Genomic DNA, 13768 nt, shown 5'->3' with positions numbered 1-13768 from the left:
CATAAGGTTAGGGCTCTGCTCAATCAGTGGCCCGCCACTGTGAAGAGACATGGGTTATAAACTATGAAAACACACCCTTCTCCCTTCACTATATAAGCCCTTGACGAAAATGGAACCTCCTGTTCCGAGGACGGTAGGACAACGTCCATACGTTGAAAAGGACCAACATGTCAACTACAGAACTAAGTCAACCTCAGCATGAGCTTTGGTTGTGAATGGTATAAACTTTGAACTCTTACTCACTAAAGAAGTGAGACTTCCTCGCCGTTGAGTTAGCAAAAGAAGTTGTAAACGTGGGAAAGGACGGACAGAGTATCCCATCTACCACACAACGACAACACTACAATGTATACCATTCACCACCAGAGACACTCTTCAAAGGACTCTGTTGGGCAACACGGCCTTCCATCCACCACCAATCTATTGAAGCACAACTCAGAGTAAATATTTATTGCATTCTCCTTTTCCATATTTCTTATTTTTAATGACAGCCTAGGAACAGTGGATTAACTGCCTGTTCAGGGGCAGAACAACAGATTTGTACCTTCTCAGCTCAGGGATTTGAATTTGCAACTTTTCAATTATTAGTCCAACACTATAACCACTAGGCTACCCTGCCGTTTGGGATACAGGGCTGCATTTTCACTTTTGGATGAATAGCGTGCCCAGAGTGAACTGCCTCCTACTCAGTCCCACATGCTAATATATGCATATTATTATTAGTATTAGAAAACACTCTGAAGTTTCTAAAACTGTTTGAATGATGTCTGTGAGCCTGCAGCCTCGTTCTCAGTCACGTGCATTTCACATGAGGTATCTCTTGTTCCATTGCTTTTCTACAGACAATGGAATTCTCCGGTTGGAACATTATTGAACATTTATGATAAAAACATCCTAAAGATTGATTCTATACTTAGTTTGACAAGTTTCTTCCACCTTGAATATAACTTTTTCAACTTTTCATCCGACTGGACCTGAAAGCGATTTTGGATTTGTTTAACAAACGCCCTAACAAAAGCAGCTATTGGACATAAATGTACATTATCGAACAAAACAAGCATTTATTGTGGAACTGCGATTCCTGGGAGTGCATTCTGATGAAGATCATTCTAATGAAAATCAATATTTATAATGCTATTTATGAATAATGTTGACTATCCAACATGGCGGATATTTCTATGGCTGCTTTGGGCTCTGAGCGCAGTTCTCAGATTAGGCTTTTTCTGTAAAGTTTTTTTGAAATCTGACACAGCGGTTGCATTAAGGAGAAGTGTATCTACAGTTCCATGCATAACACTTGAATATTCATCAACATTTATAATGAGTATTTCTGTGAATTCATGTGGCTCTGCAATATCACTGCATGTTTTGGAACTACTGAACGTAACAATGTAAAATTAGATTTCTGGATATAAATATGAACTTTACCGAACAAAACATACATGTATTGTGTAGCATGAAGTTCTATGAGTGTCATCTGATGAAGATCATCAAAGGTTCGTGATTAATTTGATCTATATTTGTGCTTTTTGTGACTCCTCTCTTTGGCTGGAAAATGGCTGGGGTTTTCTGTGAGTTGGTGGTGACCTAACATCATCGTTTGTGGAGCTTTCGCTGTAAAGCATTTTTGAAATCAGACACTGTGGCTGGATTAACGAGAATTGTATCTTTAAAATGGTGCCTAAACTTGAATGTTTGAGACACTTGATTTTAGAGATTCCTGTTGATTTGTGCTTGGCGCCCTGCAATTTTATTGGCTGTTAGTGGAACCCCAGTCCTAGACAGGTTAACACCTGCCCGCCTAACCTGGAAGCCAGCCACAGCAATGTGTCAGAGGAAACACTGTTCAACAGATGACCAAGGTCAGCATGCAGATGCTTGGCCCGCCACAAGGAGTCGCTCGAGCTCGATGAGCCAAGTAAAGCCCCATATGCCTATGATCATTTAATCAATACCATGCTCATTATGTTCGATGTGAAAGAAATGGGTTGTTTTGAAAATGACTCTCATTCAAGTGTTGTGGCGGCCCATGTTTTGGGAGTTTTTTTGGGGCTACTATTTCCAGTTTTTGCAAGACTACTAATACTTACGTCCTGTTTACCTGTGTTCCCCGTGAGAGGCTAAGGGCCTCTGAATAACTCCTCTGATGTCATCAACCCAACCAAGAAGAGCACAGAGGATGGCTCCAGCATGGACAAACTGGTATTTTGTGTGGTGTCAGTGTGTGTGCCACGATACTCATTATGTTCCCCCCCCCAAATGTTTGTAATTGATGCTCAGTTTCTGCTAGTGGCTTATTGTGCAGTACAAAAACTGCAAGTGACTACAGGAGGAGACTTCGTAAAAAGCACCAATGCTCAACCACATTTTAACTTGGAAGAAAACATCCCCCATGTATGGTCTGATAGGGAGTACTGTTCCATTTGGGAGGCACTCCATATGTACATATGTTATGGGCTACTTTTGACCAATGCCTTAAGGGCCCTATTCAAAGTTAGTGCGTAGGGTGCCATTTGAGACAAAGATAAGGACTGTGGCGACTGAGACCCGGCACATCGTTCACTCTCCCTGAAAACTTCATTGTGTTTACTTAACAGTTCAGACAGAGTCCTCCATTTCCCGGGTGTGTGATAGGCTCGCACCCCATTGGCTCAGGTTCTGACTTATCAGAGGTATCTCTCTCTCTCTCTCTCTCTCTCTCTCTCTCTCTCTCTCTCTCTCTTCCCCCTCTGTTTCTCCCTCATTCGCTCGCATTCTCCCTTCTCACGCCCCTCTTTTTTTGTTTTGCTCTCTCTCTCTCCCTCTCTCTCTCTCTCTCCATTTCATTACAGACATTGATAAATCAGGGACGTTTCTCTTCAGTCCAGACCTTTTGGGGACCGTCTCCAACTTTATTATGACCTTGTTCAAATTTGCAATGACATTTATGATCCTCCCCCTCCAATCCCTCTGTCCCTCCTTCCTCTCCTCCCTCTCTTTCTCTCGCTCTGACTCATTTAAACGGTGACAGCTTTGTCTCATTAAGTAGCCATCTGTTGTCATTTAACATTCAAATCTGTTTGTTTACCGCCATCTTCCGGATAAGGGCCGAGGTTGGGTAGTGTGGCATTTCTGCAGTCAGAACTCGGTTCGAATAGTACTTATTTTCTTCCAAATACTTTTAAAAGTTTGATTTTGCATGCCTGGAGTGGCAGTTGGGTGGAGTCTGCTCTTTTGGGACTAGGCAATTGATTAAATCAAAAGTATATATTAAAAAAAGTACTTATACTACTTGAACCCAGGTATGGTTAGAGCCAACTGACCTGGATAAGGGGCATCTCACATAGTCTCAAGTGGTTTCCTCTCGTTGACTCCACGTTACACTATTTAGACGTACACTATTGAGGTAGAGTGGCTACCCATGCAAGTTCGGGCTAGGAAACCCCTCGGTCTCACCAAAGGGACTTGTGGCCACAAACCATATTGAAGTGTCATATTATAGTGTCTGTCAGCAGTATAGACATAGCCGCTGGGGACAATAATTCATTTGAAGTCTCCTTCTCTTCCTCCTTTAGTGTTGAAAGCTGGGGAGGCCAGATTTGTTTAATTAGAACCGAGCAACTGCAGGCTTTTTAATACTACTTTAAGACTGCTGGAGACGTCTGTTGAGAGCTTTGTTTTCAAGGGACTCACTCCTCTTATATTAGACTGTATTATCTTTAAGGGACAATCTGGAATTGGTACATCCATTGCTACACTTATAAATGAATGATGTAGACGTTGCATAATGAACCCTGTAGTACATTGTATACTGTAGCTTCAAAAAGTGGTTGAAACTGTCATTCATCTCATGCATGGTCAGTCCTTGCATCTATAGCTCCTTCTGTGCATTTTTAGAGTGGTTACATTTCTCCTGCCCCTTCCTTGCTGTTTACCCCCCGAAAAGCGTCAGGGTGGTCACTTTTTCTTTCTTCTTGAATCTCGCATTTCCCCTTCAAAGGAATGACTTAGAAAACAGTCCACACTGTACTGTAGATTATACCTCACACGGGCCTTGCTTTAAATGCAGGATGGGAGACTGGTTGGTTTATTGGTAGTAGCTGCCATTGACTCGAAATTGCCATCTATGATTAATTGATAATAGCTATTGTGCCATGCATCCCCCCCCCCCACTGTATTTATTGATTGTATGTTTGTTCATTCCATATGTGACTCGAACTGCTTTTGCTTTATCTTGGCCAGGGTCGCCGTTGCAAACGAGAACTTGTTCTCAACTGGCCGACCTGGTTAAATAAAGGTGAAATAATCAAATAAAACTGCAGCTTCATAGTGAGCCTATTGTAGCCTAGTAGTTGGTAACAGCATGCATTTTCTGTTCATCCATTACCGACACCACACATGGCTGTGCCCATCTAATGTAAAGTAGTGATACGCCACTGTGCCAATTGAATGTAAATGAATGGTCTATTTCTCTGCCGTGGGCTTTATTGGATAAAAACTTGTTTTTTTTTTACACCCCGTTTCTAATGTGTAATGGTGCGGAGTGGGCCGATTACGCATGTTAATGCGTTATGATTGGAGGCTCCGGGTTCAAGTTCGTTCGACGGACGCCATTGATCATCGTCGAACCTATGTTTTCTATCCAACAGGGCCCGAGAGCGGAGGAGAGGAAGAGAGGTATTCTGAGCAGCGATGAAAGGATGGAGGGTCGTTATCGAATCCTTCTCGACCAGAGAGAAAATGAGCTTTTTCCAAACGAATAAGGTGTGCGTTCGGGCGTGTAAAGCAAGTACAACATCAGGAACATAGTGCATATTTAATGGATTGTAATGAATATGAAGAACAATGGATGTCAATGCTGAATAGAAAAGATATAACCTTCTACCTTATGTATACAGTATGTAATTCAGCGTATTAATCTGTCTGTGTTCCAAATGCGTTCCATAGGGCTCTGGTCAAAAGTAGCACACTTTATAGGGAATATGGGGCCATTTGGAAAGCAGCCTCTCTGTTATGTTCAGAACATTTCACTTTATTGCCTTTAAGGCCTTGATTTCCCTTGGTATGGCCCTGAGCCATTTCCAAGCCATAATTACACTGCAGATAGAACTGTTATGATCTCTACTGTACTATCAAGGTTCTCCGTTGCAGTAAGTTGACAGTCGTGCAGACCTGAACGAACGGTACTGTGTTGGCTCTGATCTTTTGTTTTCACATCCTTTCGAGCACGGCTCTGGCGTAGCGGTGGACCCCATCTCCCCAGATAGCATATGAACACGTCTTAAGCCATGGCAAACATATGTGTCATTACAGGAAATTCGCTTTAAAAACTGTTACGCCACTATGCCTAACCAGGCCGCTGCAGTACAGCTCGGCTCGGTGGTGTGAACAGAGTATGAACTGTATCTATCAGCTTACTAATACTTAAAAAATAAAAATACGACTTGAAAAATCTTTCAGATACTTTAAGCTTTGGCTAGAGTCTGTGTGAGTAGGATTTGCAGTTTTGGGACATTGGTTAAATAAGATGGAGAAGCTCAAACAGGCACAGAGAAAGCATTTCAAATGATTCTTCAAGTATTTCAAACCCAGGTCTGGTGGCATTATACTTCAGCATCCAAACCTTTGTGGTGGTTTCCAGGGTCAAACAGCAGTGCTGAAGGTGTCTTCCCCTTCTGATTGTCAAATTGCTGACGAGTGAACGTTTGTTCACTACAGAACAGTCCCTCTCTCCCGCCCTCTCCGACTGTCCCTCCCCCATATCGCTCTCTCTCCCCCTCTAATGGAGATTGACGAGAGCTCACCTGTTCGATATCGACTCCGATGCCTTCACACAGCAGAGCTCAGGGTCAGCAGTGACCTTGAGAGGGAAGGCGGAGGAGTGGATAGAGCTTTGTTCTGCACTACACTGTCTGTTTGCTCATTACATTGAGCTACATGAAGCGTATGTGTTGTGAGTATTGGTATTATACAGATTTCTCCACCATATTCCTTCCAACACTCTGTTTTCAAATCCATTTCGGTTTGCAGTACACTGTCTGTCTGTTTCTTACACAGGGCTTATTCATTGTGAATATTGGGGAGAATCTCAATTGCATTTTCTTAATTTCTCGCGTCCTTTCTCAAAACCCATTGGTTGAGGTCAGATGTCTTGCACCATCTGACCTTCTCGCCCACTGGGTTTTCATAAGCAGGCGAGGAGAGAGGACACAAGGAATCAAGGAAACGCAACTGGAATTCTCCCATGTTATCATACAGGGAGAATTCCACCATGTTCTTTGTTTATTTGTTCTTTAGGCTACGTCCCAATTCTCCACCCTTCTCCCAAAAGTGCGCACTTGCACACTTCCTGTCATGTCAAATCCATAATGTGCACACTTTGGTAAAATGCTGGAGAATTGCGACATGGCCATCCTTGGAAATGATATAGTGAGTGTTGGTATTTGTTCTTTCTGGTACAAAGTTGAATAGGCACAAGTACCTGAACTCTTACAAAGTTAAATAGTTTATGGCCTGGCATAAATTTGCAATTGGATACGTTTGTTTAAGCCCCTCTAACGAACCCAGAAACGTGTATAGGTCAAATGGTGGGTAAGAATAGTGTAGAATTAGGCTGGTATTCATGCAATTGCAGATGATGGGTTTCTACTAGTGTGCAAATCAAACCCTTTCTGGAAAGCCATGATCTAAAATTGAATTGAATACCCACCTTGTAATAATATATGTTATACTATATGAAAATATAGGTGCTTGTGAGTGGTAAAGAAACAGACGTGGAGGGAGGTCAGTCAAGTTTGACGGGTTTATTAGAGAACAGTGAATATAAAGGTATTTGTTTGTATGTACAGTTGAAGTGGGAAGTTTACATACACTTAGTTTGTAGTCATTAAAACTCGTTTTTCAACCACTCCACAAATGTCTTGTTAACAAACTATACTTTTGGCAATTCGGTTAGGACATCTACTTTGTGCAAAAAAAAAAGATATCCCAATGCCTTGTGTAGGGTGCAGTCTTTCGGTTAGGTAGTTAAACGGGTGTCCTGACTCTCTGAGGTCATTAAAGATCCAATTACACTTATCGTAAGAGTAGGGGTGCTAACCCCGGTGTCCTGGCTAAATTCCCAATCTGGGCCTCAAAACCATCACGGTCACCTAATAATCCCCAGTTTACAATTTGCTCATTCATCCCCCTCCTCTCCCCTGTAACTATTCCCCAGGTCGTTGCTGCAAATGAGAACGTATTCTCAGTCAACATACCTGGTAAAATAATAGATAAATAAATAATTCACTGTATCACAATTCCAGTGGGTCAGAAGATGACATACACTAAGTTGACTGTGCCTTTAAATAGCTTTAAACAGCAAAGGACCTTTTGAAGATGGTGGCGAAAACAGGTAAAAAAGTATCTATATCCACAGTTAAATGAGCCCTATATCAACAACCTGCTCAACAAGGAAGAAGCCAGAAACTGCCATAAAAAAGCCAGACTATGGTTTGCAACTGCACATGGGGACAAAGATCATACTTTTTGGAGAATTGTCCTCTGGTCTGATGAAACAAAAATGGAACTGTTTGGCCATAATGACCATTGTTATGTTTGGAGAAAAAAAGGGGATGCTTGCAAGTTGAAAGAACATCATTCCAACCATGACACAAGGTGGTGGCAGCATCATGTTGTGGGGGTGCTTTGCTGCAAGAGGGGCTGGTGCACTTCACAAAATAGATGGCATTATGAGGGAGGAAAATTACGTGGATATGTTGAAGCAACATCTCAAGACATCAGTCAGGAAGTGAAAGCTTGATCGCAAATGGGTCTTCCAAATGGACATTGACCCCAAGCATACTTCCAAAGTTGTGGCAAAATGTCTTAAGGACAACAAAGTCAAGGTATTGGAGTGGCCATCACAAAGCCCTCACCTCAATCCATTTGAAAAATTGTGGGCAGAACTGAAAAAGCGTGTGCGAGCAAAGAGGCCTAGAAAACCTGACTCAGTTACACCAGCTCTGTCGGCGGGGGGAATGGGCCATAATTCCCCAAACTTATTGTGGGAAGCTTGTGGAAGGCTACCCAAAACATTTTACCCAAGTTAAACCATTTAAAGGCAATGCTACCAAATACTAATTGAGTGTGTGTAAACTTCTTACCCAATGGAAATGTGATGAAAGAAATAAAAGGTGAAATAAATAATTCTCTATACTATTATTCTGACATTTCACATTCTTAAAATAAAGTGGTGATCCTAACTGACCTAAAACAGGGAACTTTTACTCTGATTAAATGTCAGGAATTGTGAAAAACTGAGTTGAAATGTATTTGGCTAAGGTGTATGTAAACTTCCGACTTCAACTGTATGTAAGTATGTACAGGTCACTGTCAATATAATGGAAACACCAACAGCAAGTGTCTTAATTGGTCGTTGGGCCACCACAAGCCAGAACAAATTCAATTAGAATAGATTCTGTGTCTGGAACTCGATTGGAGGGATGCAACCCAATTCCATCACTTGGCATTTTGTTGATGGTGGTGGAAACCTCTGTCCCAGGCGCTGCTCCAGAATCTCCCATCAGTGTTCAATTGGGTTGAGATCTGGTGACAGATGGTTAATATCGTTTTCATGCTCATCAAACCATTCCATGACCATTCATGCCGTGTAGATGGCATTGTCATCCTATGGGAGCCATGGTAGGCAAAATAATGTCCTGCCCAACATTTTTATACATAACCCTGCTGGGATGTCAATTGATTAATTATCTCAGGAACTACACCTGTGTGGAAGCACCTCCTTTTAATGAACTTTATATCCCTCATTTACTAAAGTGTTTCCATTATTTTGGCAGTTAACTGAATGTATGTACGTTTGTAGGACTCTATGGCTTCATTTAGACAGGCACCCCAATTCTGGTATTTATTTCCAGTAATTTAACTTTTGACCAATCACATCAGATCTTTTTCAGAGCTGAACTGATTGATTAAAAGACAAATTAGTAAAAAAAAAAATATATCATTATTGGGCTGCCTTGTCTAAACGCAGCCAAATATTCTCTGAGGAAACCACAACTAGTCATACCTCTCTGTGTCTACTATTACACTCTACACAATAATCCAATCAGGCTGCGATACAGTTAGTGATATCATCACGAGAAATTGATTTTTAAAAAGGCAATACCATAGGACCATGAAGTGTATGCATCGTTCAGGAACACCGGGTCGGGAAGGAACAAAGAAACAAATGACTTGGATGCCAAACACTTTCAGTTACCTTAAACATAAGTTATTCCTAGCTCTACAGGTAAGGTAACGTTCAAACCGGGGGAAAAATACAAGATATTAAGTTGACATTGACATTTGTGTTGTACAAAAAAAAGCACAGAATCTGTGGGGGAAATACTGTAAACCTCTTCATAATCAGGCAGTGTGGTTTTAAGTTGAAGCGTTTCATCGATGTGTTATGAGGAGGTGACTTCATGCATTACTCAGTAAGCTAAACTCTAGTTCAATCGCCTCCTTATAAATGCACATTGTTGATGAAAAGTTTCAAGTGAAGTTTGCCTGCCTGATTTATATAGAGGTTGACAGTCATTTTTGCACAAACCTGTGCTCTTTTTGCACCACGAAAATGCCGCCCAAAGTTGATCAACCTCGATAGATCAATCCTCTTAATACAGAGATTTCACTACTGTGCCATTCATCATTTCCATTCAGGCAGTTAATGTGTGTACAAGCAGCCAGGCAGTACAACTATAGTAATGATATAGCAATAATATTGATGGCCATTTAGTCATTTTAGGTGCTGCTCTTCTGATATGTTTTGTTTTGAACTTTTCATCTCCCTTTTTTGAGTAAGTTTTTGTTTTTAGTGTCACACATTTGGCTCTCACACAGTTAAGCTACAGTAGTTATAATAGTAATAAATATGGGTGGGAGCGCGCTGGCTCCCCATTGGCCGAGAAGCCCAAAGTGTTCATGGGAGCTGTAGTTCAGTACAGGTGGCGGGTTAGCAAAGTCCTCCAGGCAGGTTTTTTTCCATCGACCCTTCACTCAAAAAGGGGGAGGAGGCGTTGTTATTATCAGCGTAACACCTCTCACCCGAAAGAAACAAATTAACACAAAGAAAGATGGGAGTTTCCTTAAACTTCTCGTTGTCGGTGTTGTTTTTCTTGGTTCCAGTGACATACGTCGTGGCGGCGGACATCTTTAGAAGGAGTCCATGGCCTTGAACTCGCTGAGGGCCTGGACGGGCGAGATGTGCTTCTTCTGCGAGCCCCGTCGAACGCGCGTCTGACACTCCTCGGGCTTCTCCCGCTTCACCAAGGGCTTCTTCTCGGGCGCCTTCATGCGCCAGCTGACCACAGGTGAGTTGACGGCGGCGGCGCCGTACACCTTGGCGTACTTGGTGGATGCCACGTAGCTGGCCTTGACTGTGAGCACCACAGCGTTCATCAGGTTCTTGGCCGCCTGGATCAGGGAGGTGGCGCTGTCCAGCTATGGGGAGAGACAGAGGAGATCTTAGATGTTCGGATCTTTATACTAACACTATATTATTAACGTTGCCCTTATACCTATTTCACTACATAGTATTAACTGTAGTAACAACATTGTAGTTAAATGGACATATTAAACATCACATATATTACCTGTATAACACCAGCAATAGAAGCAATTTTTTAGGTCAACTGCAAACCTGCATCATCAACTGCACATAAAACATTCTGCAAACCCCATGAGGAGGGGGAGAGGTGAGAAGAGAAGGGAGGAAGAGGTGAGAAGAAGGAGAGGGGAGAAGGAAGATCTAAGTGATTGGACAGGTGTAAGCAATAATCCAACCAATTGGATATGCTTCAGGACTTAAATGAAGCAGATCTATTGGGCAGGTATAAGCATTAATACTATCCAACCAATTGGCGATCTGTTGTTTCTTCAAAGAAAGAGTATTGTGACGCACCCCTTTCTTAGACAGACGGTCTTCTAGACATCCCATGTCACGCTGCAAGATAACAAGAACTGCCTGCGGCAAAGAGCTCTCACTGAAGAAGGCTTTATCAAGCGAACAGTTCTTACAGTACAGAGGTGAGCTCTCTCTCTCTCTCTCTGGTCTCCCCCGCAGGGCGATAGAAGGTCCCACACTCGTCTTATCAGAGCCCTGAGTAGCTAGACAGGTTCAGAGTGACCGCTCTACCTCCAACACATCTCTGATATGACAGCCTCATTAAGAGAAAGCGGGTGTCCAAAAGAGTACGGTTGCGTCACAAATGGCACCCTATTCCCTATATAGCGCACTACTTTCGACCAGAGCCTGTTATAGTGAACACAGTGCCCATAGAGTTTCAGCTCATCCTGTTGGGACTAAATTACTGCATATAACTGGGTAATGTAAGCATAATTCGGGGTATCGGGGGCACCCACCGTGCTGCTAACCTTTTTATAGTGACCAGCTGGAGTTCGGAGCCAATTAAATTTAGCGGTTGACTCCCTTCTCGGGGTGGGGGGGCAAGGGGGTAGGGGGGCCGGCCGCAGCCTCTAAATGCCAGCCAAACAAAACGCAGGGAGAGAGGTGCACCTGACCTCCACCAACTGCTAATTAAGAAAAAAAAAAGTGGGCGTCGTGTAGCCAGGGCAATATTTTTCAACGCTTAATTGTCAGTTGTGTTGAGGACTCCCTGGGTTGGGGCTGGCACTGCGAAGGTGAAGAGAGAACAAGAGTTTTGCCAGACAATGATCGAGAGGAGTGTTACTCGAGGACCTGAGTGTTTCTAGCCATAATAAGCCAATCAGAATAGGGGGTATAATTTAACAAATCATAGCGGACATTTTACAATTAATGAATTGCACAATTTCCGAGAAATTAATGAGCCTGTTTAATGGGGGAACGTGCGCGAAGATACTTTTGGTCATGTTGTGTATGTGGGCAGCTATTCGTCGAACATTTAATTCCAAAATCATGTAGAGTTGGTCGCCCCTTTGCTGCTAAAACAGCCTCCACTTTTCTAGGAAGTCTTTCCACAAGATGTTCGAACATTGCTGCAGGGACTTCCATTCAGCCACAAGAGCATTAACTGAGGCCTGGCTTGCAGGTGGCATTCCAATTCATCCCAAAGATGTTCGATGGAGTTGAGGTCAGGGCTCTGTGCAGGCCAGACAAGTTCTTCCACACAGATCTCGACAAACCATTTCTGTATGGTCCTTGCTTTGTGCATGGGGGCATTGTCATGCTGAAACAGGAAAGGGCCTTCCCCAAATTGTTGACACAAAGCTGGAAGCACAGAATCGTCTAGAATGTCATTGTACTGTATGCTGTAGCATTAAGATTTCCCTTCACTGGAACTAAGGGACCTAGCCCAAACCATGAAAAACAACCCAGTGTTACGGTTTTCTTTGTGCGAAGGAGAGTCGGACCAAAATGTGGCGTGTAGATTACGATTCATGTTTAATGACCAAAACACACTAAACACAAACACTACAAAACAATAAACGTAATGAACGTAACGAAAACCGAAACAGCCTATACTTGTGTAAACTAACACAGAACAAGGACAAAGGGACACTAAGGACATAAGAACAATCACCCACGAAACACTCAACGAATATGGCTGCCTAAATATGGTTCCCAATCAGATACAACGATAAACACCTGCCTCTGATTGAGAACCACTTCAGACAGCCATAGACTTATCTAGGACACCCCACTAAGCTACAATCCCAATACAAAACACACCACATACAAAAACCCATGCCACACCCTGGCCTGACCAAATAAATGAAGAAAACACAAAATACTAAGACCAGGGCGTGACACCCAGACCATTATTCCTCCTCCACCAAACTTTACAGGTGGCACTATGCATTTGGACAGGTAGCGTTCTCCTGGCATCCGCCAAACCCAGATTAATCCGTCGGACTGCCAGATGGTGAAGCGTGATTCATCACTACAGAGAACGTGTTTCCACTGCTGCAGAGTCCAATGGCTTCGAGCTTTGGCCCCACTCCAGCCGACACTTGGCTGATTTGCAAATAATAGCTTTTTTTTTTTACTGGACTGTTGGTACATGCTTCTGATGGTCATGGTGCTTTCAAGACAACTGGGAAATCCCCCAGAAAATATTATTAGCTTTCAAATCCTTGCTTCCTCTGTGATTGTTTCCTCAATTCCTCTCAAAGCGCAGGATCCAAGTTTCTCCCTCAGAACTCCTCCTCCGATGCTCTTTGTGAGGAATTGGAAGAAACAAGGAGGGAGGAAGCCTAGGGAAGGTCCCTTTAACTACTGAGATAAAGGAATGAGGCCCACACACAGAATATTGCTGCTCACCAGTGCTTGAATACAACTATCGACAGAGACCCTGGGCCTTGGACTGTACCATGTGAGGGTGTTGTGTGGTGAGACTTACCCCAGAGACGATGAGCTCTCCTCCCAGGTTCTGGACCTCAGCCTTGACCTTGCTACAGATGTTGAGCTGGTGGCAGTACAGGGCAATTCTCTGCAGGTAGGCCAGCAGGTCCTGCTTGCAGGCCGAGTCAGGGCACTGAGACACGCACACAAACATGATAATAAAATTAGTTTAAAAACAGGGAAAATAGCTTAAAAATGAGTTTCAAAGCCGGGTTTAGAAATAGTCTTGTACGTCAGAAGTAGTTTATAAAACGGTTGTGCTCATTTTTTTTCCTAATGGCATGTCATTTCTCTACTGTATTCATTCCTACAGGAGAAAAACAACCAATCATCGAAATAGCAGTATCCGATTAGTCAATTAGTAAGTCCTTTTGCGGCCCTCTATTATGAGAAGCCATATGAGTC

At 42.9% G+C, this 13768-nt stretch overlaps 1 protein-coding gene across 3 annotated transcripts in view; it reads right to left on the bottom strand.

The window, feature by feature from the left end:
- Window positions 1-6767: 6767 nt before the first annotated feature.
- LOC135507809 (catenin alpha-2) overlaps window positions 6768-13768 on the bottom strand; it is a 679445-nt gene continuing 672444 nt past the window's right edge. For all 3 annotated transcript variants that reach the window (XM_064927473.1, XM_064927474.1, XM_064927475.1), the window contains exons 17-18: window positions 13362-13496; window positions 6768-10461 (exon numbers count right to left, since the gene is read on the bottom strand). In XM_064927473.1, coding sequence (XP_064783545.1) covers window positions 10174-10461; window positions 13362-13496 — 423 coding nt within the window. In that variant the 3' untranslated portion in view covers window positions 6768-10173. The remainder of the gene's footprint in view (window positions 10462-13361; window positions 13497-13768) is intronic.

Source organism: Oncorhynchus masou, chromosome 21 (genome assembly GCF_036934945.1).
Source record: "Oncorhynchus masou masou isolate Uvic2021 chromosome 21, UVic_Omas_1.1, whole genome shotgun sequence".
Lineage (NCBI taxonomy): Eukaryota > Metazoa > Chordata > Actinopteri > Salmoniformes > Salmonidae > Oncorhynchus > Oncorhynchus masou.
This window is presented reverse-complemented; position numbering and strand designations above follow the sequence as displayed.